The 26,436-nt window shown below is 39.7% G+C and overlaps 1 protein-coding gene across 2 annotated transcripts in view; it reads right to left on the bottom strand.

The window, feature by feature from the left end:
* The window catches only part of VWDE (von Willebrand factor D and EGF domains), a 44,729-nt gene extending 18,730 nt beyond the window's left edge, over positions 1–25,999 (bottom strand). Inside the window, exons 1-14 of one of the 2 annotated variants that reach the window (XM_055806724.1) lie at positions 25,867–25,999; positions 20,405–20,589; positions 17,348–17,579; positions 15,290–15,355; positions 14,321–14,580; positions 12,743–12,832; positions 11,268–11,412; positions 10,405–10,619; positions 10,001–10,074; positions 7,726–7,999; positions 6,108–6,316; positions 4,680–5,665; positions 3,335–3,471; positions 264–419 (exon numbers count right to left, since the gene is read on the bottom strand). In XM_055806724.1, the coding sequence (XP_055662699.1) occupies positions 264–419; positions 3,335–3,471; positions 4,680–5,665; positions 6,108–6,316; positions 7,726–7,999; positions 10,001–10,074; positions 10,405–10,619; positions 11,268–11,412; positions 12,743–12,832; positions 14,321–14,580; positions 15,290–15,355; positions 17,348–17,579; positions 20,405–20,589; positions 25,867–25,954 (3,117 nt within the window). In that variant the 5' untranslated portion in view covers positions 25,955–25,999. Of the gene's footprint in view, positions 1–263; positions 420–3,334; positions 3,472–4,679; positions 5,666–6,107; positions 6,317–7,725; positions 8,000–10,000; positions 10,075–10,404; positions 10,620–11,267; positions 11,413–12,742; positions 12,833–14,320; positions 14,581–15,289; positions 15,356–17,347; positions 19,406–20,404; positions 20,590–25,866 lie in introns of those variants that run through there. The other variant, XM_055806723.1, reaches the window with a different exon arrangement.
* Positions 26,000–26,436: the final 437 nt, after the last annotated feature.

Genomic DNA, 26,436 nt, shown 5'->3' with positions numbered 1-26,436 from the left:
GCTCTAGGGTAACTGCCCGGCCTTTAACTTCTAGTCTTGAACAATGTGTCTCTGTAGGTCCCAGGTCAGATCTACCAGTCCCCTTGCAGGAGAACACGCCCGAATGGCACTCAACACTTCAGCTTAGGTGATGAAACTGAGACCTCAAGTTAAGCAAGCCGAGTTCCACTTCTAGTGTACCATTAAAAAAAAATCATAGTATCTACGTAACACATTTTCATTTTATAGGAATATCTGTGAGTATTTGTAATTTCTGTGAGTACCTTTATTTGCCACCTGGCAATGGGTTTATCATCAACTAGATCCATGACATCAGACTGCTGGCCATCATTTGGTAACTGGCAGTCGACAGTCCTGGCATTTTGGAAGGCAGCTGGTATAGTTAGAGGTTCTCCAGGAATCCATTGTCTATCAATATACTAAATGTTAAAACAGAAAATCTGTTTTTCAGTGAAATACATAACGAAAATATTTTTATCAAATTAAAAAATGTATTGCACCACGTTTGAACAAGTCTAGTGTCTCTGGATTAGAATGCAGTGGGAAATACTAAATGCCATTATCTGCACACACACATTTCTACCTAAGCCTGCTACTATGATATGCTACTATGAAAAGGCACAGAAGTTTTTCCTGCCATAAGGCCCTTTGGCATTGCGTTGCCAAGGCCACAGTTCTTCCAGCTGCAGAGTAACGGGAGGGTTAAGCACTGGGTGATCCTCTAACAGCACTGATCTGATATATAAGCACCTCTGTCCCTCTCCACCTCTGCCCCAAAGAGAGGACAAGCTTTAGTCGAACAGATGAGGTTTTTGGCAGAGCTCAGGTATCATTCTGGGTGCTGGGGGAATACTGGCTGCTGGCCATCAGGCCCTTGCACAAGCCAATAGATTACACCATTAACCCTATAGACTTTTCTTCTAAACTGCAGTGAGGACAAGTCACCCAAAGATCTATCTTGAGGGATCAAGGTAACAGAATAGGGATGATAATACTATCTGACTGAAGCATGTGGAAACATGGATAAGCACACTGAAAATAAAGTTAGATGGAAGTAAGAATCCAAACATACTCAGAATCAAGAGAACAGCAAGACCAAAATAATTTTGAGCGTGACTAGGCTTTACTGAGCTGGTGCATTTTTTTCAGTTATGGGAGCCAATCAAGACACTTATTCAATGCCAGTCCTGACATAGGGAGCAATCTGTTGATAAAGCCTTGCATATTTTTTTTTAAAAAAAAAACAACAGAAAAATAACAGAAAAGTAACAGAAAAATAAAAAACTTCTGCTGAAAAGACATACGAATTATTTTTGCTCCGATCAACCATTTTGTTTTTCTTTCACCCTATACTCAGTTAAGGAATTCACAGTGAGTAAAAGTGTAACAGCTAAATATTTCTAAATATGACATTTTGAGTGCATTTAGTACCATAACCCTTGAAATGTGATGCAGTCTATTTCTCCAGAAACCTTTCGTTACTAGCTGGAGGCAAGTTCAGATAATCTTTTCAGAAACGCACTAACCTTTCAAAAACCAATTAAAAAACCCTTCAGATCTACTAGCATTCTAGCTGGTTAAGTTCATCAAAAAACTAACTTCTGCAATTCAATGTAAATAAGAAGGAACTAAAACTTTATTTTTCATTTTGGGGAAGTTAAACACACTCTCATCCTCTGCAAAAATCTTAGTAAATTCTGAATCTGTGTAATCATAGGTTCCTTGGCCATGTCCTACCCTCTCTATCAAGAGATGTGCAGTAATCCTGCATCTGTGAGGTACTTTAATACAGAATTCCCTGAATCACCTCTTTCAGCATCATGCGCAAGACCTACACCCTTCCTAATATGGTGGGACAGCCATGGACAATGGATTTGATTTAACCTTTCAAAAGTGAAAATATAAAATATAAGAAACTCAGTGTGTATTAGCTCAAAATTCTGTCAAAATGCCTCTTCTATGATATTTTGATCACTTCAGTTTAACCTCAAAATACATGGAGTTCTATACTGTTTCAAGTCCACTGACATTTGAATAGTCACTATTACTCTGGTCTGAAAATTAAATAAACTGAACTAAAGAAACAAACAACCTTTCTTTTATATATTCAAGGAGAAAATTCTTAGCTTCCTCATTAACTGCAGATAACAGCAATAGTGTTCGTTTTGTAACCCATCTCTTGTCAGTGAGAAGATCACCAATAAAAATGATTAAATAGAAAGCTTTTGTAGTTGGGAGCCAAATACAAAACCACAAAGAGTATTATATCAGAATACCTTGTCATGAGTTAAAACTGAGACATTTCAAACTGTGATAAGTGAACTCCCAATAATTGTCTCACTGTGAGCTTGGTCTAAAAGTCTTTTAACCTAATGGACTGTAAACTTATTCTTGACTTCTATCATTTCAAGCCAACTTGCAGATGAGTGGATACATGCTGTGTTTAAGAAAAATCTATAGCCACCATTGCTTAATCTATCAAAATAATTTCAGCATCTACTGAAACTAGCTACGGAAAACTTTTGCCTGAAAAATAAAATTTTCTCATTGAATAGTTCTCCTTTCACCACCTTGCCTGCCACCAGCATCGTCACATCAATGAAACTCAATGTTACTTTGAAGCCTTTTTTATTTTTGTATCTGATACTACACAAAAACTTGTAATTGCTGATTGTTTATGCCAGGCTAAGACTTGTAAACTGCTTGTAAACTTGCCTTGAGCAAATTGTGGGTCTGAGTTACAACAGTCTCTCTATGCAGATTCCTCTTAGTTTACCGTGCAACATTTTTAATCTCCTGTTCAAACCTGAGGTATAGAGCTGACATATCATTAAATTGCCATGGTATTCCACCTCAGGGAAATGGACAACACGTCAAAAATTCTCTTTTCAGAAGAGATTTATTATGTTTATAAAAGGGCTATTTCAAGCATTAGGCTGGAGGAAAAAAAATCTAGTAATGCCTTTAACCTTGCTGTCCTTTCTCAAAGAAGTGGTACTTGAACTCCTCTACATAAGCACTTAAAACGAACAACGATGTACTGCTTGTTACTAATAGGGCTGCCCTTGCCCTTTTCTGATGGATAGCTGCTCTATGCTGTTATCTCCCTCTCGGCTGCTGAACATTCCCATTATGTTTTGTACTTCTCTTATCATGGAGGAAATTGCGATCTTGCAAAGACTTGAGTGTCTGCTGTAAAGTGCTGAGCGCCTTTGCTTTCAGCTTCCACTACAGCATGGGGTTGTACCCACATCAATGAATAATATGATGGACAATTTTTCCCTTATTCTCTGAGAAGTTTAAAATGTAACTGTTACTATTCAGGGAGACCTACCTGTAATCTGGTAATTTCACATTTCAGATTCAATGACTCCCTGAAGCCACGTCCAAAAGCTCTCACTGATGCGCAGTCGTACTGTCGAATATTGCAGAGCCCAGCATTCTCTAGCTCTGTAATTTCTGGAGCCTGATCTTTGAAGTACATATTAGACAATGAACGTCAAACTCATTCATATGCACTGACATAAAGCAATATGTTTATTTCTCTATCTAACTATGAAAAATATGCAAACAACAAAATCTGGACCCAGCTGAAGAAAGGCATAAATAGAAACAATTTTTATTGTTAAAATGAATCTTAACTTTAAATTACACTTTTGTCTTCAGTTGGAACTTGGATATTATGAAGCAGAGAAAATATTTATCCGATAACCAACATTTGTGGAGATGTGTATTTCTTTCTCATCCACGGTTCTTCGTATCACAGCTGCAGAATAAAATCTAAATGAAATTCCAGCCCTAGTAATAGGAACTGGAAAGGTTACAGTTATGCAATAATTTATAATGGGAAATTTTTTGTTTCAAGACTAAACAAAAGCATGTCAGGTGGAAGTGATTTCAGGAAATAAACTGACACGCATTGTAAGACCCCAAAATAGTTTTTATGAAGTAAAATCAGTATTTTGACTTCAAAGAGGAATAAAATATTTCTTATTATTCTCTTACCTCTTTTCTCTATTTGCTTTTAAACAGGTAACAAAAACACTATCACAAAACACAATATTGACAGGTTTTGTTTTGAAAAGGTTTTAACTTTTGTAGTACTTTTTGTATATTTCCAGTGTACCTCCTTAACCAAATTTTTAGTGAATGTCTTTCTTATTTACTGAAAAAAACCACCAACCCTGCCCAGCTCTATTTTCTATACCTCTTTTTTTCTTCACCATCAATTGTGATCCCACCACATCTAACAGTTAGCTTACAGAATGCAGTATCACCAAAACCATCCCACTTACAGTTAATAAACAGGATCTCATAGACTATAAAAAATTAGGGGATAGATAGATGTGGCAGATGCTCCCTGAAGAAGGCAGCATGTGGAAACATTGCTAATCACCTGGGGCAATGCGCTGGATGGCAGACTCACCGAGTGGTAAATTTTTTAAATCTGATATACCAGAAACTAAGCCCATGTTTTGTCTTTTGGAAACAAGGTGGCTGAATAGAAAACAATTATGGCTGTATTAAACTGAAACTAAACTGCTGGATAACGAACAGGGCCGCCACAGGGAACCCTCGACAGCACACAAAAGCAGAAGAGAAAGGCAGCAAAATAAACGTATGTTGCACAAACATTGAGAACATTACTTAATTAGATCTTATTTTTCCCCCCCACTTACCAGACAGCATGCTGCAGTCATATGAGCTGTAGCCTTGAAAACATGCACAGCCCCATTCTGTACATTCCCCGTTGCCACTGCAGAGACTGGGACACTTCAGTGCAGCAAGCAGACTCTCAACCAACCCTTCAAATTCCTGTTGGTTGTAATTTATTTCTTCTAAAACTCTTTTCTCACATTCATTCTCTAGAAGGGCTAAGGAAGCTTCTGCCCAACTGAGGTCATCTTTCAGCAGCAAATCTTTAACACACATATTGATTGCATCCTCTATTCGCCGGCCAAGAAAGCCACCACAAGATCTTCCTATACTGGAATTAGCTATTGCCTGCTGGCATAGTAAAAAAGCATCAGACTTGGTGAGGCCAGAAGGTGTGGGCCAAGAAGGAAGAAACTTCTGGTCTGTGTCAGTGGTATGGTCCTCTGGGAAAAAATAACTATAACCCTCTAAGTCTGTTTGACTAAGACTTTGGAACAGAAATACTGGATGGTATTCGTAGTAATTTTGACGCTTCCTCCTACTTGTAACAGATTGACTTTTGTGAAGATGCCTACTATAAGGGTGAAAATTTCTTTTAATGTCTGAGCTTGAAGTTCCTTCTCTTTCTCTACCAGTATTTCCCACTGAGGTTGCAGAGACACGTGTGTTTACTAGTGATGTTTGGTGAAGTTTGGTTTGATTATCCTTCCTCTGCAGAAGTGTAGATGAATCCGTTTCAAGTGCAGACGAACGTTTCTTTAAGCCTCTGACAAGATCAATAGGACCAAGATACTCAGCAGTGATGTCCAGTCCCGGTATCAAAGAAAGAAATCTACCATTTTTACTTTCTTTACAAGATAGAGGAAGCTCTGACTGAGGAGCTATCTCTAATTTATTCACTGATCCATGTAATCCAGCATCTTCAAGTGCGCAGTCACAGAAGGCTATTTTTCTAGAAGATGTTAAAGAAGCAGGTGTCTTGTCAAACAAGCTATCTCCTGGTGAAATTCTAGAGAAGGAAAAAAGATTAAACTGTATCGGAACTATTTTCATTGTTTTAGTAAAGCATTAATGTTTGTTTTGCTTGTTGTTGTTTTGTACTTCTACAGCACAGATCTGCAGCATACAGCTATAATTAGAGACTGGTTAAATCATAAAACCATGAGAGCAATTTTTAACAGAAGAACTGAGAGGAGTGGATACTTTATGTATACCCTGATACTTTGTTCAAAACCTACTCAAACTAATCTTAAATCACACTATTTAAATACTAATTTGGCACTTCATTTTTATTTTTCTCTGAAATTAATTTTGTAATGTCATTATGGCATTCTAACAACTTAAAAATTTAGAAAGGTTTTTATTATTATTATTTTAAGAAGTTTTTGAGTGTGAAGGAAAGGCTGAACCAAAAATAATGACATTTGATTGAAACAGAAATATTTTGTTACCTCCATTCCTTAATAAAAGAAAAAGGAACATTAGCTTGGTTTGGGATTTCCACCCCGCTTGCAGTGTGATAGTCATTCTCTGCAATTCCATCAAAGGTGCCACAGAGTCCCACTGTATGTCTGTAATCTGAACTGGGTGCCCTAAGTGTTATGCTCATTCCCCATTCACTCACATCAGCACGAACAAAAGCTCCAGAAGAAAACAAAACCTGAAAAGAGATTGACGGTATTATCGTGAGAAATATGATTTTTATTTTACCTAAAAAAAACAGGTATGTTTGTTGGCAAGGAACAATTGGAAAAGGCCAGAAATATAAAGACATCGCATTAAATTCTTGCTCTAGCTATTCTGAATTAGACAAATTTCATTTATTCTTCTCATGAAGCCCTGTAAATAAAAACCCTATACACCTCAACCTTAGCAGGAGCTAGATGGTGCACTATAGGTCCATAAACTTCATCCATCATTAGCAAGTACATTGTGGAAGCTCAGTGACTGGACAGCCACACAGAATCAAAGGTCAGCCGGGCTGCTCACTCTTCGCATGCTAACATATGGAAAAGGATAATTCTGGTAATATGTATAGATTCTTTGGCAGCACCTTCCTCAGTTTCCTTTTTCTCAGCTACGTGTTTCCTTGTGTTAGTAGCTTAATATAGAGTCACTTTCTACCTGCAAATCTGATCCTACATGTTCTAGGTAGCTCAGAATAGCGTCAAGTATTTACTATTTAATTTTAGGTAACTTTACAATCTCTTGGAAGAAATACCTGAAGTCTCAAGAACAAAATCCACTGCAAGTTCAAATACAGTTTCTATAATTAAGTTGTTGTACAAATCTGAGCAAGTCACTTTAATTTTTCTGGTTCCTCAGTATCCTATTAATTTCTCTACTACCTAATGTCATCTTAATATTTCCTATCTGAGGTCTTCAGATGAAGCGCTTCACATAAAAGTTAAATATTTAAAATAGTGTTATATGAATAGCAATCCAAGTTGAAAAAGTGTATCTGTTTTCATAGCTTGTCTTCCAGACCAACCGAGTGATTAAAGAGCAGTTGAGGGCTTCATTTTACATTCTGCTTCATTTGAAGTTCAGTGGAGTCCTACAGCAACTCTTATCTACAAAAGAAAAGCTACAGAAAATAACAAAAGCAAATGTGAATGTTTTATCTGAGGCTTCCATTCTCCAGAGAAACCATCTACACTTCTGATTCTGTGCATGTCACCTGACATACTTAATTATCTGCATGCACAGCCTACCTATATGACAGTGGCAAGAGTGAAACAGAGCACACAGAGACCTCGATTTGGAACATTAGGGCTGCTAAATAAATGCATATTGAATCCGAAAACTGCACCGTTCACGCAAGTGTTGTATACTGCAATTGACAACACTGTTCCAGAAAGGTATGCATGTTGACACATCCTTGGTTTTGAGGACAACATCCTTCACTTATACAAGCAAAACACTGGCCAAAGGACTATACTGTAAAATCAACATTATGCTATTGCTTAACTGCAGAAAATACATGGTTTAGTTCTGAAGTTGATATGAATTGATAAAAATAATGGCTGAGATAACCATTATGTCCACAAGCAATTATTTACTACTTACTGTTACTTTTCTTCCTAGGTAGGATTCAGTGATTCTGACATTGCTTCCTGTTGTGTCTCTATTTATTACAGATAAGTGTGGCTGTGACTCATCTGGCTGACCACTGCACATGTCAAATGCAATTATATCACTTCCTTCTTTGGCAACAAAGCCACAGTTACAGGATGCTGGATAGTGAAGACTTCCACAGTCCCACTGGCGAACATGTACTTCAAAATCTCGAGACGTACTCTTATAGAGAACAAATGTTCCTGTTTTAAAATTGTCATAAAGTCTGAAATCAAAGGAATAGCATGTGATATCACTTTGGTTATAAATAACTGTATCGCCACATTTCAGCAATTTTATCTTAAAACAGACTTCTAATATTTCATGAACTTTGATACTGCAACTCATTTTCCTGCATTGGAAACACCAAAAGTACAACCCACAAACCAACACACAACTCTGTTCTGAATAAACACCATCATATCTTCCTCTGTGCAGCTCTAAATGAAAAAAAAACCCAACAAAAAAACCAACCCAACCCACACCCGTTTTATAGCAGAAAAATGCAGAATAAAAGAAGGATCACAAGTGGGGTATATGTAGACAATGGTTGTGAATGGTAACATAACCATGAAGCCACTGCCATTCTTTGATGTCTTTTTTTAATGGTGCTTATGACAGGGAACTGGAGGGTACTTCTTAACCTTTGTGTTTCCACAGCAGTACGCCTATGCAGCAAGAGCAATAAGATGCATAGCAGCGTGCATGTCGGGGGCAGCTCCTAAAAACTGTGTAATTTCCCTTGACAAAATGATTTCTAAAGTCATGTACTTTTAAAAGGTCTGCTTTGTTAAGATAGAGATGGGGAGTGCTTATTCCCAAAGATTTGAAAACTCTGAAGTAATATGAAAATTATTTAAGACAAAACCCATAAATAACGAATTCCTTTTTATTTTTTTCCTTAGGGTTCCCTGAAGCAAGGTTAAAATAGCCAATTTAATGATTCAGTGGTAAGAGGGGGGCAGGGGAGAAAAAAAAGAAAGAAAACGCCCTAAACTTTAGCTGCAAGTTTAATCACCTCTTGGCTATGAATGGCATTTGACAGTTAATTGCAGAGTATTGATTTGCTGTGTGTATAATGGGCCAGCAGACAAACTGCAGCTGGTTACCCTACCAGGACTGCACAGGATTACCCTGTGATTCAGTAAGGACAGTTCCTTTCCGGTTTGTTTCCTCAATTTGTAAAATAGAAGTAGCAACAGACTTTACCCTTAAAAAGAAAGTTCTTTCCCCACAGCACCATGCTTCCAGCCAGACTGTATCACAGTAAATCATTACTTCATAAGACGACCAGATCACAATGCATCAATGGTTAAAATGCCCAGTGACGCTACCCCTACAACTTCCACAGAAGGGGGAACTGCAAGCTCAGGATAACCCCAGTGACTTTATTATTATTACTAGCCCCAGTGCTATCAGAGAAGCAATCACAACTTGTCTTTTAATTTCCGTTATCAAGTTAACAAGAAGAGTCGGGTTGTGGGCTGAACATCCTTATTTGGAGGCAACATATCCTCTTCTTCCTACCCTTCCACTTGAAGAAATGTGTTTCTACTGAGCAGAGAATATAAAAGTCCCAGGTGTGGAACCTGTGCATGTTTTGACACCTTCCATGAATTGCAAACACTTTGAACGACAGAAGCACACCAAAAACATGCCAACTGTGGCCAAGGAAGCTGTCTTCACTTCAGACAGTAATGTGCAAGTGACAGCAGTGAGGTACTTTCAATGCCATTAATGAACTCAGCACAATGTTACACAGACAGGTTCTAGCAACTTGATCCTTACAAGAATTCAGATACTGATACCCAGAAATAGGGAAACTATGCTGTATATTGGAAACACCTTTGCATTGTAGGAGTTTTGCTAATCAATCTTTATCACTGTTCATATTTAATAACTTTTCTATTTCTCATGGTCAACAGATTGTACAGCAACCACTTCCCTAAACAGGAAAACAGTCCATTTGCTTCGCTGTTTTGCCACAACCCCAAAACCTGCATTTAGAAATACAAATACCACAAACATCATCATGACTGGCAAGCTTTTACTAACTAAAACACGTTTATCCTTACTGTCCAAGAAAGAATGTAAAATACAGAGTGCAGCTGTGGAAAACTAGAGGTAACTTCTATCACCAGCACAGATTTTAACTAACTAACTAAGAACAGCCACCCAAAAAACACCCACAAAAGGTCCCAGTTAAGAGCAGCAATCCAGTAATTACCTTCCATCAAATGTAATTATATGAGGGTCAGTAAATGAGTAGCAGTAAGCAGTGGGCAGATCCTTTACTGTAATCTTCAAAACAAAGAAGCACATAGTAAAACCGTATCAGATTAGCAAATAAACAGAATCAGGCATATTATTTATCTTATGATACTAGTTTGTATTCTAATAAATATATTACATTATACTTTTAATCAATCTGAGTAGTTATATCAATATTAAAATGTAAAAAAAAAAAATAATTCAAATGAAAACACGGCATTTCAATGAAAAGCAAACAATGGAAAATTGACCACTTAGAAATCCTGGCATGAGTCAGCGTGTCACAACTGAAACAGAAGCTTCATTAACATCAGCCATATTTCTGGTCAGTTTACAGAGGTTAACATGAAGATTTTCGACCTGTGCACTTTCTGGAACATAGCCATTCCACAGGAAATTCTCACTGGATATAGGTTCGACTGCAATTCTGGTAATTCTGTCTCCATCCTGCACAAAGTCTGTCACAGCAGTGAAATAAATTACAGCTTGACTACAGATCCCGTTATTGCAGGGTTTCTGGAGAAGATCCACATGACAAGAAGAAAGAGCCAAGTTTAAACCTAACTGCTCTTTACCTGTTTCAATGAAAACAAATCATTAGTGAGTTTTCCTCTAAGTAAGTCACATCTTGTGTACTACTGTTAATATAGATACTAACTTATCCACAAACGTTGCCATAAATTAATTATGCATTTTTTTCTTGTGTTTGGTCATGCAAAACCCCCTCTCTACATCTTCATACACACCCCCAAGAAAATGGTTTTGAATTTTCCAGTTTGATAGACATAATAGGCTTGCTAATGTGACATAAAAATGGTTGTCTGCCTAGGCAAGGCTCCTCCTGGGTTTCACAGGATTTGTGCTTGACAAAGTACTACAGAAAACAGTAATAACAGTAAAAAATAAGGACTTTGTGATGGCATATACGATACTTGCAACACAACAGGTCAACAAAATGAACTGAAATATAAATCTGGCAAGTATTACAGTATTCTGTCTATTATCCATAGATGTCAAAAACACCTCCTAACTTCAACAAGCAATGGTTTATGGACACATTCTTCCATACTTTCAGCAGCAGTACATACAGCCTATAAGTATTTTGGTTTAACATTTTAGAAAGCATTTTACAACATAACAGCTTCTCCAAAGGAAACCAGCAGGAACGTTTAGAAAAGCACATTAAACATACAAAATGCAACAAAATTCAGGATCATACTTACCCTCATCAACACTATTTAATGTTAGTGAGATTTTGCAGTCACTTTCAAGCTGGCTAAACTCAGGACAAGGAATAGGAATGCTACTTTCTATTGCCAGTCTGTATTCCTTCCCATCTTCTGATATATCATATGTTTCTGGAAGTATCTACCACAGAAGAAATTGTATTTAAAATGCAAGCTTTATGAGTAAACTACAGCACTGCTTACTAACCAGCTAGGAGTACCGTATAGAAAGCTGAAGAGATGGAATGGCACGGTGCATGGCCTGCTCTGCTTGATCAGGCTTATTTAGATGGTCTGAAGAGCAGCAGCATACTGGAGAGGTGATATAATAGCAAGTCTTGAAAAGGTGGGAAAAAGTGGCAAGGATAAGGAAAAGGCAAGAGTAAAGGCTAGCTAGAAAGGTAAGAATTAGCAAACCACATTAACACCACAAAAATGTATCCTCTGGGTAACTTCTAGAAGCTAAAATACAAACAGCTTGGTGTATTGTCTGGGGGGAATGGAGGGGGAGGCTACCTTACAGACAACAATGTCCCAAAAGAATTCAGAAGCACCATATTTCTCCTGGGATTCCTCCCTGTAAACTTACAACACAGCTCACCACAGATGCATAATCAAAAGTGCAACTAGAGATCAGTAACAGAGGCCTACAACCAAGCACTGTACGTTGGGGAAAATCCTGAGTGCAGCCTCGCAGGAAAACAAAAAATAATGCATTCACATTTTGCAGCATACGCTACAGACTGGCACTTGCATGAGATAAATCTGGGCCCTGACCCTGCAGAAACATAAGCACAGGCTTAACTTCATGAAGGACAAATCCTGAAGTCAACAGGACTATTCCCAACATGTAATAACATGCGGTATGTCTTTCCGGTATTGGGGTCCATTTTCTGGCCAGCAAATGGGTCCCTATAGCTATACCCACAGCAGGAATTAAAATGGGTTTGGAGCTTGGCCTCCATGTCCTGGTTTCCCTCTTTAAGACCAGACCCGGTTGGTCTCACCCTTCCCTCATCCCCACGGCCAGCTGGGAAGAGACCCTAGCCCGGCCACCAGCTGAGCCACACGCTGGGAGACCCTGCTGGTACAGACCAAAATCCTGTCAAATGAGGCAGCAGCAATTAAACACAATGGACAATGGCGCCAGGGCTCAGGTCTGAGCCGCGGCCCTCCCAGTTTACACACACCAGTCAGAGCTGACGCTAGCTGCTGGAAACCGAGGCTTCCACTCTGTGTGTCAGCTGCCGATTCAGCCTTCCTGCACCCAAAGTACACAGGGAGCACAGAAACAACTTTGACTCTTCTGCATTTTGGCAAATTAAACTTCACTGCAGCCAACAACACGGTCTATTTGTCCACAGCTAATACATTTTGAGTGCCTTCCAGTCAGAGGACTGACTATTGCAGTGATACTCAGAAAGATTCCTACCACAATGTAAAGTAAAACATAAGTTTTCTTTCAAATTTACCTTGATGCCAGCAAAAAATTCCTTGCTCTCAATGGAAGAGCTTTGTATATCTGGCTTCTCCATGAAAAAAGCAGAACTGCTACAGTAGACCTGTAGGGCAAAACCAGCATAATACAACACGTTCTTGATATGAAGTGGTTGTGTGAAGACAAAACCCAGCCATCATAGGTCAGTTTGATGGATTCATCACACCCAGACTTCTGTTTGCACCAGAAGTTACCAGTTGCCAGTGGTGCTGCTTAAGAAAAACATAAAACCAGATGGAGCCTCCTATGACCTTTTCCTAGCATACTCCACCAGTGGTGCAGAGACTTCAAGGCCAACGTTTAACAAGCACCTAAGCCTCCATGGATTTAAAAAATCCCATCTGCAGCATTTCTGCACCCCACAACATCTTGTGGAAAAGCATTCTATACTTTATTACATGTTATTTACTTCTATTTGTCCATTTCACATTTTTTGCCTTTTAATTTTGTTGAGTGACCATTAGATCTCAGATTATGCAGAACAACTGTCCCCTTCTCCTCCTCCTCTTCTTCTTACTATACTTTTTTCCTGGTATTATGGGCCTGGATATTTGTTTTCAAGCTGAAGAATTTACTGTGATTTCCCTCCACTGAACGAGCTCCATGCTACTAGACACTGTGGTTTTGCCTTTGTTTTGTATTTTTCCTTTGTTTAGTTTCCTTTTGAGATGTGTTGACCACACATGCAGTATTTCAGATCCTGAGAAAACCTAGGATTCATAGCAGCTGCAGGTAGTTTATTACTGTGCCTTTCCTTTTGACTGTGAGCAAACACTGTCAGGCAACTATTCACAAAGTCCCCAAAGGATTTTTGAGGATTAGCAATTGCTGTTGTCCATAAGCCATTCCAGCAGTCTGGCTTTGGCTTGAACACACATGCACATGCACACCAGCCATGTGCTTTTTTGGGTTTTTTTATTCTGACCAGGAAAAATTAACCTGTATTTTGGTATATGCAGGTAGAAAATGTATTGGTTTTCCAATGCTTAATCTTATGAAAGTTACCGTAAAAGCCTACATCTTGACTCTGCTACCATGGAAGTTAATGCAGGTACTCTCACTGCTTCTGATTTTGAGGAAATCAAACCATTTAAATTCAATCTTAGTGACAAAACCATCAAGCAGCAGCTTATTATTGAATCAGGGAAAAGAAATCTAATGAAACAACAACACAGCTTCTCAAAACCTCTGGTTCTTACAGCCTCTCACTTAGATGCAGCTGCATCCAAAAATCCTCTTAAATTTACTATATCAAACAAAATCACAGTAGAGGATGAAGAAGATGCAACTGAATAAACACTTATCTTCTGGAGGCACACTATACTGTACTGAAACAAACAGTCTCAAAACCTTAAAGGCAATGATAATTACTGATATACTCTGTGGTATGTCCACATTCTTATGGGTACTGTTGGTGTAAACAACAAAGGCAGTATGCTTCTGCCAAGAAAAATTATACAACAAAGTGCGGGAACCCCGTCTCTAACAACTGCTAGTGTCTACTGAGTGATGTTTACAAAGATACAGAGATTACAATTAAGTTTTAACATACTCTGTCTCCAAGTCTGACGTTTATCCCATCTAGTTCTAGAAGTGAGAACATACGAACTGCTGTTTCATGTTTCAGTTCTTCTTTGATACCTTCAGGAGAAAGTCTTGACCAAGTTACAATGAATCCGACTGAGTTGTTTGCAAAAGGAACGCCAAAGGTACACCTCAGGTAAATGCTGCCTTTGATTAACTCTGCTACAACTTCAGGAACAGCTGGTAGTGGTGGTGACACAGATGGAGATGGTGTAGGAGTCAGGTTACCTAGCCAAACAGAAGTGTGGGTTTTGCTTTTTATTCTGTGCAAAACCAGTATCAGATGGACTTACATTGACACATATTTTTCCAATTAATACACTAATAATATTTATCTTTTTTGTAGAAATATTACATTATTGCTTACAAAATTAGAGAAAATGTGTATGTTCTTTTTATTAATTACTAAAAAGAGAAAAAACTCTTTATCAGCCTTTGATTATATTCTAACCAATAGGAAGGTGCTGAAGGGAGAGGGCGGGAACCAAAACCAAGGGAATAAAACACAATTAATTATTTTACCAACAGGAGAGAGCAACATGCAAAGGAATTTGCCTGACAGAAGAATATTTTATTTACTTATAAAGAAAGGGGTAAAGGGGGGGGGGGGGGGGGGGGGGGAAGGACTAGAATAAGCAACGGTATGATTTGTAGATTCATCTAATATTTTGCTCCCAAAGAATCAAAGTAATCTGTACATCTGCATTATTAAAATTACTCCTTAACATTTTGGTACTTATTCTGAACATTACGCTTAGAAAGTACTCTTGTAATTCAAGCCCTGAAATTCCCTCCAAACTGCTAATTTTGCAACAGACCATGCAATAATGTTGATCATATGAACATGTTTTTATTCAAAACAGAATATGACTAAATGTTGACATTACTGGGTCACAGATGCACAGAAAATCTTGAAAATCAAAACCAAAATACTCACTGCTACAGACACCTTGAATTTCCATTCCCTCAGGATCACAGGTCTCTGGCTTTCCATCTGAAACAACTATAAATTGTTCTTAATTTGTATTTTCACAAAGAGACAGAGTATCTCACACAGAGACCAATGGTCTTAGATTACTGCCCTTATATTAAAAATACACCAAATATCAGAAGACGTTAATTGAAGTGTAAATTAGCAGAACAGACACAATCTTGTAATCTGATCCATATACAATTATGGTAGTAGTCCGTACAAAGCCTTCTGTTGGAAATCACAGGTAGGTGCTATACCTAGGAGAAAAGGTATAAAACATTTGGCCACCTCTACATCTTTTATGCAGATGTACCCAGCAAATATTTATAGATGTTGTTAGTGAATGAAAAGTAATTATTCTCTTGAATATATATATTTGACTCCCCAAATCCACACATGCATGCTTATTCATTAACTGTAACCCTGGACAGCCAAAATTCAGTGTGGATCAGCTTTGAAAAAAATCATCTTTCCTACAGGGACCTAAGAAAAAGTGCTTGTGTACTGCTATTGTTTGGTACTTTTAGTGTTAAAAAAAAATGTGGAACTGTGATTAAACAAGAAAATACCAGTGCATTTGTAACATGAGTAGAAAGAGGTTAGCCACTCCACTCAAATGAAGTCAAAAAGGCAGCAGCAACCCTGAAAACCCCATTCACCAAAAATGATGAAGAGCAGATTTTGATGTTCCATACTTCAGTGATACATTTAACTCCTTAGCACATAGACAGACTGTTTGAAAATATGCATCACATGTTAACAGCTATCAAGTGTTAATGAAAAAATCATAGTACATGTGGTAACCTGGATACAAAAAGCAGCACAAGAGTACAGTGCACTTTGCAGGTAAACACCACCTTGAAAGAGGGCTTTTAAACTTAAAACATGCTTCAGATTCACAGTATTTAGCAGAGCCAAACCAGACAAGTTTCTTGTCTACATTGTTTTGAGGCAGTAAAATATGCCAGCTCCCCACATAAGTTTTTTTAATCCTTCATTTTTATTTTCTTCATGAACCATCATCCAAAGTAAATACAAAGTCCTACAGTGCAAGAGCTCTTCATTGCTTCAGTCACATACATGCTGAAATGTCCCATTTTTGGCATTTTTCTTCTTTCAGTAAGTCTTTGGAAAATATGTCTTAACAATTGTACCTAACGGTATAATCATGGGCCAATAAAGCACCAGAAAACCCACTGACAGTTTTGCTTTGAAAGCAGTCAGTAATAGAGAATATGATAGTACATATAATACAGTAGATGATGTAGAAAAATATTGCTAGTAGTGGTGCAGTACATGAGCTAAGAAGAATTTCTTAGTACAGTAATTTGTCATTACTTCACAGTATTTATAACTGTAAGGATTTAACCATGCCTTCCTCAACTTATCTAAAACATCTGGCATGAACAATGAAGTACTGAAGTTCTGAGCTGTGAACACCAGCACATTTTTGCAGCACAAGGGTCCAAGACAACAGCAGACACTGCAAAAGGACTCCAGTTCTTGTAACACTAATAAAGTGTGTATCAGTAGAGCATTTCTATGTTGAATATTCTTCTAGCAACGATGTGTATACTCTCCAGAAAAATGATAGAAGAGATACAGTGAGAAAAATATTCCTAATGACATAAATATATTTTGGTCAAGTTCTTAAAGAAAATTTTCTCTGACATAATTCTATGCATATTCAGTAATGGGTATCTGAGAGTATAACTGCCATTGCAGGTACTCTGAATTTTGACTTCTAGAAGTGTCTTATATACCCACCTCTTTATATGGAAAAATCCAATTCTTAAGTTTCTGGGCTCTGAACAACAGCTGAGCGCTAAATGTAAGTTACAAAGGGGTGGTGGGAACCCACCTTACCGTACCAAACCATTTTTCTATCATATCAATATTAGAAGTAAGGACTGCAAGAAATTGTAGCTTGTGTAACTATTTCCAGGCATTTCCACCCAGCCAAATACCAGGGAAACACACTTGTAAACACACACAGATGAGTTAGAGCACACATTTTCTCACCTTCTGCACAATACCCCATGCATCCTTGGGTGGGCTGCAGTAAGTAAACAAAGAAATCTCCGCAGTTCCTCACACTGACAGGGATTCGGAAAAGACAGCAGTCTTTTGAAGTGCTGAAGAAAAACTGCCATGTAGCACAAGCTGTTAACTGTTTCATCTCACCAGGTCGAGGCATGGATTCTGACTCTCTCAGAGACAACCAGACAGGGGCTTGAGTACCACAATGATTCATCTTCAGCACCAGAGAAAAACATCAGAAAATGGTTAATGCTATGTCAAATTGTTGCTGTGCTTTAATGCCAGGAGGTAGGTATGTATTCAATTAACTTCCTGCATGAGCTTTTAGCCAAGTTTAGATAGTATAATTGAGGGCTTGCCTACTTTCCTCCTCAAGGTTGAATACAAATACACACAAAAGAGACTAAATCCTTCTTTGAGTCTAATGAATTTGTGTTTCTAAAGACAGGCTATCATTTAGTGCCTGAAGAGCTTAACCGGGAGCCACACCTGAGTGTTTTGCCCCAAAAAGCTAACAGTTTTGTTATGGCTTAGTGAGTTACTCTACACCCATTAACCTACAGTAACTGTGTGAATGCTATCAGAGCACAGCAAATACAGCACAGAACATACATACACGGAATATCAACTAAAGGTGCTAAAGCTGACGCGTTTTATTTGCCCTTTGACATGGACTGAAGGCTCATCTAACCTCCTGGATTTCTTCTGAGATGTGGCCAGATGATGCAAGGTTACCGACTTGCAGCCCTAGCTGAAAATGCAAGACACCTGAAAAGCCCTGCCTTTCAATTCCCCACCTTTAGAAATAGATAGGCTTGTAGCATCCCCTGTAACAAACACAGCAACCCTAAATCATTTGGTGTTCACAAAGCAGTGGGTTTCACAACGTCTGTAATTGACATGCTGATTCAACGGGTGATTTAAGAGGACTGTTGTACCCTCTCTGGCAAACAAAAGCCTTGTTCAGTGCTTTTCCTTATGGAGTGGGAACAGTCATTCACCCCTCATCACTGTGCCTATGTGAGGTCTTCAGGTAAACAACGCTGCCATACAGGTCACAACTCAACAGTAGTACCAATCGTGGTAACCGAAGTGTAAGTCTGATTTAGTAGACACCAGATTTACCAGTTGGATACAGAAAAATGAATCCTGAGAAAAGAAGACAGAGAAGGAATCTGGTTCATGGGTTACCAGAATGAGTTAAAGATCACCTCCTGTCTTTCACGTGCTGCAGAAAGCAAACTGAAGAGAAAGAACAGAACACAGTGTGTTAAAGCAAGCATTCAGAAAATACTTACATGAAATTACAAATTGGAAATTGTGAGATTTTGAGAACCTCTTCTCCTTCATACATCGCCTGAAGTATTCCTTTCTTTAACTTGATAGTGAAACAAGTATACCAAGAGGTCTAAAGACTACTGCGGACTTATTGAGCAATTACTCTTCTCAAAAATACACTTTTCTCTCTTAATCTAGAATACTTGAGCCCACCACCAATACACCAGAAAGAATTAATGAGAAGTAGACAGAAACGAGATGGATTGTTTGATAGTCTGAATCTTTGACAAGGATTAAATAGCTATAATAAAAGTTCTCCTAAAGGGAAAGAAAGGAGGAAACTTCCCAAACAAGAAGACATCCATTTTAGTTTGCTTTTAATGTTCTGACTTTGAGATTTCAAAATAAATGTCTCTGTTTTGTCAACAGATGCAAAGAAGCATATGTCACTGCGTAAGTTTCATTTGCTGAAGTTTTGATTCAATCTCTTTCCAACTGTAATCACCTGAACTCTTCTGTGTTAGGATGGTAGCCTATTTTTACCAAATATTTACTAAGCACCGGGAACTTCTGTCAGATTTCTAAAAGCTTCCTAGATAATCTGAGGGGGTATTTTGCTAGTCTAACCTGTCTAACCTCTGTTCTGAAAAACTTCCCCCGCCCCTGGTTTATCATGCTGGTTCTTTGCATTAAATTATCCATTTCGAAAAAAATACAACTAGTTAATTCATTTGTTTGTATTAAATCTAATGAAAAGCAAGTTCTTTGGGAATCATACATTTTGCTAGGTTTTTGCAGTATAAAAGCCTGGATAACAGTAGCCTCTGCAGTACAGCCTGCAGTGAGCCTTTGACTCAGCTGCACATTAAAGGTATTTCGGTGACTTTACACTGCTATAAAGATTTAATAAAAAATAAAATAAATAATTTTAAAAACAAGAGTGGCTGCTATAAACTCAATTTCACTTGATTAGTATGTTTTAACTGTTTGTATTATTTTAAAAGTGTTTTGTCGTTGGGCTTTTCTTTTCTTTTTCCTTTTTAAAGAGACTGTGACCAGGCAATTTCAATTCATTAGAAAAATCACGGGTAAAATATTCTCATTACTTTTTTTTTTTTTTTGAAACCAAGGATATGTCTTAAAATGGGAAACTACAGTGCTGTATCTCCTTAGAATATTACAATTACAGCAATACTGGTGCACTCCAAAATAAAGCATTACAAGTCTAAGGTATAAATTTTGCAGGTAACTCTTGTGTCCTAGGGGACCTGCAGATGACAAGGCAACTAATCGTCAGCTCTGTTAGTTGAAGTAATTTTTGAAGTAATCTCTTCCCTCAAACAGAAATCACTTTAAAAGCTCCACAATTACTGGATGCATGTGGCTGCAAGACTTTATACCTTTTTCACATGGCCTTCCTAACAGACTGACAGTCACAAAGTTGCAGCTTTACAACACTATATCCCTGCTACACTGCCACTGGGAAAATCTTCTTTAGCACAGTGACTACACACGGTAGTACTCTAAAAGGGATGTAATTTATCATCCTCTCCTATTGCCCACTCAGCATACAATTTTCAATGCTTAAGACTTAATTATCCAGCTAACACATTTTAATATACTCAAGTATTTAGAGAGAATAGGTACTCAGTATTCCTCCACATCAGTCTCCCTAACGGTATTCTTTTTTTATACCTATCCTACTGAAAAATTCTGAAGAAAAATATGTATTTCTCATAATAAAATTAGTTGTAACAATACCTCCACACACTTGGTTGGCATCTCAGCAGGCTTATCAAAAATCAAAAAGCGATACCATCCTGGTGTTAGGGAATGGTCACATATTAAATCCTGAATAGCTGATTGTTGGAGGTGGGATGAATCAAACTCAGTGCTTCGGTAAGGGCTCTGCAGGATCTGATGTCCACCAGGAGAGCATTCAAGAACTGTGGAACAAGAGTATTGTGAGTATCAAGATGGAATGCCTAACAAGTATGTTAGAAAAGATGTTGAGAATTTTTAATAGGAAAATAAGGATGTATCGCAATATGATGTGAAGCTACTTTTACTGAAAAAAATACCGAAGTCTTAGCAACAACAAATAGGTATATTAACACTCTAAATTTAAAAGACTTCATCATGTGGAAACTTCCACTTCTTAAAGTGGACAAAAAATGCAAAGTAATAACCACATCAGGCATTTACTCTAGATCTAAAAACAGTGGCAAGGAATATGTTTATACTTTCTCTCCAGATTTTGACTTTCTAGTTCTACTGATGTTTATGAAACCTAACAACCTGATTAAAAATGGGGTGTCAGATATATGAGAGGATCAAAATCTTACCACAAAAGAAGTAAGTATTATCCAAAGGCCTTTTGTAAATAGGCTACCACTTTACAGGGTTCCTATGCGTGAGATTAAGAAAACCCTCAAACAGATGAGAAGTAACTGCGTACAGTTTGCATGTATATGTGCAGATCACAGCAAAAGTGTGTCCGGAAATGGGTAGGTATTTAGTTACACATTTTAAGTCAATTTGCAGGACTCAGATGCTAAATTTTAATAAAGTAAATACAAATTATCAAACACATTTTTGGACATCTAGGTGACTATGTGGCCTCAAAAGAAAATAAATCTCAAAACGGATGATAGATAAAACAAAGGATCAGAATCTGAAGAGGTCTTTATGACTTTTTTTTTTTAAAAAAAAATGGAGACTCATTCAGAAATAAAGTAGCAAATACCAGTATTTCTGAGTCTGATCTGGCAACTGAAATGACTCCTGTCAAAGACAGTGACAATAGAAGTTCTGGCTGATGGCATATTTGCGTGCAACGTAGTGAAATACTGAAATACTTCAGTATTTTCTTGCTCAGGAAAATGCTTGGGAAGTGAAAGTAGGGGAAAATAAAAGTAGGAGAATGTTTATAAATAAATGGCATTTAAAATGTATCTATCCATCTACCTTGCTTTTAAAAATGGATACCAGCTGATGCTGACTGTGAACAGAATTTCAGGTTATATTAAATGACACAGTTAATGCTTGCCTCTACTATGCTACTAATGAATTTTAAAAATGCAGCTGTAAGCAAAGCTCTATAATCTTACATTTTGAATATTAATACTCCGATATTCAGGTTTCGCTCCCAGGTTTTTTGTCCTGTTATTTTGCCTGGTGTAATTATGTCACTTATAAAAACATATATTGGTTCAAAACCTGCAATAATGCACCATATTCCACATTTTTAATGTCATTGTCCAAATTACCACAATTATAAAACAGTTTCAAAATCAGGTAACTGCCCTCCTTTAAATGGAGAAGATGCCCCAGTGAAAGAATAGACCTCCTCTCTTTCAAGCACTGTGTAAGAATCCTGCAGTCTTTCAAAACCGCAAGATTTAATCTGATATGGCTTTAGGCTACCCAGGCGGGTAACAATACCTTTATCTTCTATCCTCTAAGGGCAGATGGAAGTCAATGTGATTGACTGTGCCACCGCTGTGCTTCTGAGTTGCTTGTAGTAGTAGCCTGTAGGCTATTCGTGTCCCTACAAGTTGACCTTATTGAGAATTTATCCTTCATTGGAATTTGAAGAAAAGCCCTTGAAGAATCACAAGTCAGCCATGTGTGTTATTGAAATGTTTTCTAAGCAAGCTACACCACAAGCAGTTTATGAACCATGGTAAAAGTTTCCTCCTGTCTTCTATTTTTTATTGGAATTCTCCCTTTCATAGAGCACCCTTGTCAGTTTTCTCTACTGTAACTAAATCATTCCTGAAACTATTAATATCTGTTTCCTTTTCCATTAATAAATCAAGGCAGACATGAAACAAATCTTTATTTTCTTTTCCTTCACAGTTTATTTAGATCATCATTTGACAGATCTTTAAAACAGCTGACTGTACTCACTTGTAATAGGGTTATAAAACCTACTAAAGATCAAATTATAAGTTTCTTACTATTACGCACATCACTTTAAAATGTCACCCAGCTCTTTGTGTATTCTTTCTTCCTTTTCAGAAGTATGCTAAAACCTCATGTTGCGTAACACTGGTTGATTATTTTTTTTCTTTTCCTTACCCATTCTGCAAGACTACTGAAAATAACTGCCATCATCAATAACACAAATTAAAATATTTTATTACACATCTGAGTGTAACTGATGTGCTGACTAACTCTAGCAACACCAGAAACAAATAGAACTGTCATATTTATGGGCACATACACAAGAAATGAATGTTGTGTTCTCTGTGAAAAAGTTACTCCTGCAGACCAGATGTGATCAAATCACAGGCATTTAAGAGGGGAGTTGTTGGCTAAATCTTCCCCTGAAATCATTATATCCTTATTCAAAATGTATTAAAAAACCAACGTTGATATAAGCATTCTTTCAAACTTCATTCGCAGAATGACAAATACCAGTTTTGCCGTAATGCTTCAGATAAGCTTTGCCTGTGTCTAATACCCAGCAATTTTCAACCCAATGAGTCAATTCAGTCAAATCAGGAACTGAAAACAGGGTCTAATAACTTGAAAGTGCTAAGGAGGCTTACCTATAGAGCAAGCTTACCCAACAACTCTGCCTAGTATAACAGGAACATTAAAGTATGGGAAGATGTATGTGCTACTGTTGACTTGACTTCATCCACAGTCTCAAAATATTCTGACATGTTCTGACACAAAATGGAAAAAACATGCTAGTTTTAACAGAATTTATCATTTAAGCATGATTACTCTTGATAGAATTTTTTCCATATATATGGGAGTATTCTTTTTAATTACTTCTTTTTGGACCTTCAAATGTATTAGTGATTTAATAACTTCAATTTAAAATACTTAGAATACTAAAATTCTAAGTAAATAATACACAAGTGAATACTTGAGAATTAAGACCATGAAATTCAGCCTCCTTTGTAGATAGTGCACCACTGGTTTAACTTAGCGGAAACACACACGACAGGCTATGAGGAGAGACTTATTTCTAAAAAGTGAAACTCTCCCATTTTATTTGGAGGTCCAGACACTACATACTGTCTGCTGAAAAAGCAATCTGTCTTGGGAAAATACGCAGGTGTTTCTCTAGAATTTGAGTTTACTTATCACATTCTGTGCTTCCTTCCACAGACACCCTATATACTGTATATGGCTCTCTACATGCCAGGAAGAATTTGATGCTGTATTTGCTTTTTCCTGAACGTCTTCGGGATTAATGCAGTGAGCTTTGCCTGGATCCATCTAAGACCTATTTGGTCCTGCCAGAGAGTGAGAAATGTGATCCTAAGCCAGAAAACAATTGGACTTCTGCAACATCTTAAACACAAGGATAGCTCTCTGCCAGAAGACAAGCCTTCTGGGAGAGATAAAGACAAAAAAAATCTCTGCCAACACATTGGGATTTGTATCATGACTACCACAAAGTAGGTCAGGTAACAAGTACTCTGAACACCACACCTTAACCAAAAGTCAACGAGTTTCTTGAAATCAACACAGGAGGTCATTTTCCACAAAGAGATATTGAAGTGGCTCCTGACGACTGCCTCAGAGTCACCAAGGTGGAAAACAAGTTCCACAAAGGAAGGACTTTTCAATTCCCTGTTCACATCTCTGTTCCAATCCATGGGCAGAGAGAAGTCGATAATTTTCCACCTGTCCATAGTGTTTCCAGCACTATGGAGCAGTCAGGGACTGAGGACTGCTGGGTGCAACCCTGAGTAGAGACGGGAAAAGGAGCCACTCGCAGAATACAGGTGGGCAAGGGCCGAGTGGCAGGGCAGGCAGCTCAGTTCCTCAAGTACCAAGAGCTTATCCATTTGTATCTCCGGCTGCCCAAAGGCCAAGGTCTGGCAAATGACTACAGATAAACAAATAGTGCCATCAGTCAGCGCCCACTCTGATCCTGAACGTGCTTTTTCTTGCATCTACTGACTGCCAAGGATGCGGCGTATGAACATCCCAAGGCAGAAATTAGAACTAGGGCTGCATTTAATAGAAGTGCTCAGGTGCATCTGTGGATTTAAATTCTTCCAAAATACTGAAACATAAAGAAGTTCACTTTTTGGAAGAAGCTATCCTGAAATAATTATTTAGGGTAACACTTTTAAAGCAAAATGCAAAAAATTACTGCAACTATTTGCCTAAAAGATACCATTTACTTGGATGAGACATATAAAAGAACACGATCACGAGCGTAGTGACGACAGCATTGCAGTGCAATTGGACACATGAACACTCCTACACACGGCGCAACGAAGAAAACAAAATCAACATGCACACACTAAGAAGTCTTTATTACAAACCTTATCTGAGCAGGTCTTAAAATAGTTTTTTAACCACTCACGTCCACACCCTCAGGGGTGATTTGTAAAGGCAGTAAATAGCTGCGTAACCTTTAAAAACCCGTAAAATAGATGCTTATAGAAAATTTTCTAGTAGTTGTCAATATAATACGCTGTTACCGACTCCTTATGTGTTACTTCTCTCAGAAATCGGAAACGACGCAGACACGGCTTTTGCGGAGGTTCTGCACAGCGTTTGGCAGCGCTGCCCGGCGAGGGGCGCCGGGGCACTCCCAGCCGGGGCACTCCCAGCCGGGGCACTCCCAGCCGGGGCACGCACTCCCTCCCAGCCGGGGCACTCACGCACGCACTCCCTCCCAGCCGGGGCACTCACGCACGCACTCCCTCCCAGCCGGGGCACGCACGCACGCACTCCCTCCCAGCCGGGGCACTCACGCACGCACGCACTCCCAGCCGGGGCACTCACGCACGCACTCCCTCCCAGCCGGGGCACTCACGCACGCACTCCCTCCCAGCCGGGGCACTCACGCACGCACTCCCTCCCAGCCGGGGCAGCGGGCGCGCCACCCGCCCTGCGCTGCGCACCGCGCGGCTCCCCCCGCAGGTGCCGCCACAGCCGCAGCGCTGCCCGTGCAGGCAGCGAAGCCTCTTCCGGGGGGAACAGCTCCGTGTAACGACCGGGCTGGAAAGCCGGGGGCACCGGGGCGGGACCGGCCCCGAGCCGCTGCCCAGCATCCGACCCGGCGAGCGCTGCCGGCCCGGGGCCTGCGCCAGCCCCCGGCGAGACTGGGGGCGAGCGCTGCCCTCCCTGCGCCGCCCGCCCGGAGCAGCCAGCCGCCCGCCCCCGCGCCCTCCCCTCACCGGCCGGCGGCGATCCCCCGCCCGCAGCCGCTCTCCCCCCGGTGCCGGCCCGGCGCCGCTTACCTCGCTGGCGGGGCCTCGCCGCCGCCAGGCACGCCAGCACGGCCGCGCAGAGCCAGAGGCGGCGGGCTCCGGGGGCGGCCCCCGGCATGGCCCCGCCGCGCCGCTCCGCTGGCTCCGCGCCCCTCTGGCGGCTCCGGGCGCCCACCCGCGCCTTAGTGCAGCCCCTCCCTCGGGGGTCCTCGCCGGGGCCCGGCCCTCCGCCCTCCGCCCGCCTCCCTGCCGGCCCCGGCCCGGCCCCGCCGGGGGTCGCGGTGGGGGCTCCGCGCCCGGCGCATGGCGCTTGGTCGGCGGCTGCGGCATGTGCCCGCGCACGGCGAGAGGGGCTTGGGCCCCGGGCACCCCCCGCCCCGCTGCTCCGCCGGGGAGGCGTTCTGCAAGAAAGCGAACGACACGCTCGGTGGTTCTTGCCTCGGTGAAGAGGATGCTTTTCGGTGCCCCTGACGGACCCAGATCTGTCCCGTGTGGTGGAAGAGCAATGCCCTTCTGTCCTCTGGCCCTGGATTGTATTTATTTTCTAATGTGCGGTAAAATGCAGATTCAAATAGTTTCACATTGTTTGCTGTGAATCCT

This window comes from Falco peregrinus, chromosome 5 (genome assembly GCF_023634155.1).
Source record: "Falco peregrinus isolate bFalPer1 chromosome 5, bFalPer1.pri, whole genome shotgun sequence".
NCBI classification, from domain to species: Eukaryota; Metazoa; Chordata; class Aves; order Falconiformes; family Falconidae; genus Falco; species Falco peregrinus.
The sequence above is the reverse complement of the archived record's forward strand: the minus strand, read 5'-3'. Positions and strand labels throughout refer to the sequence as shown.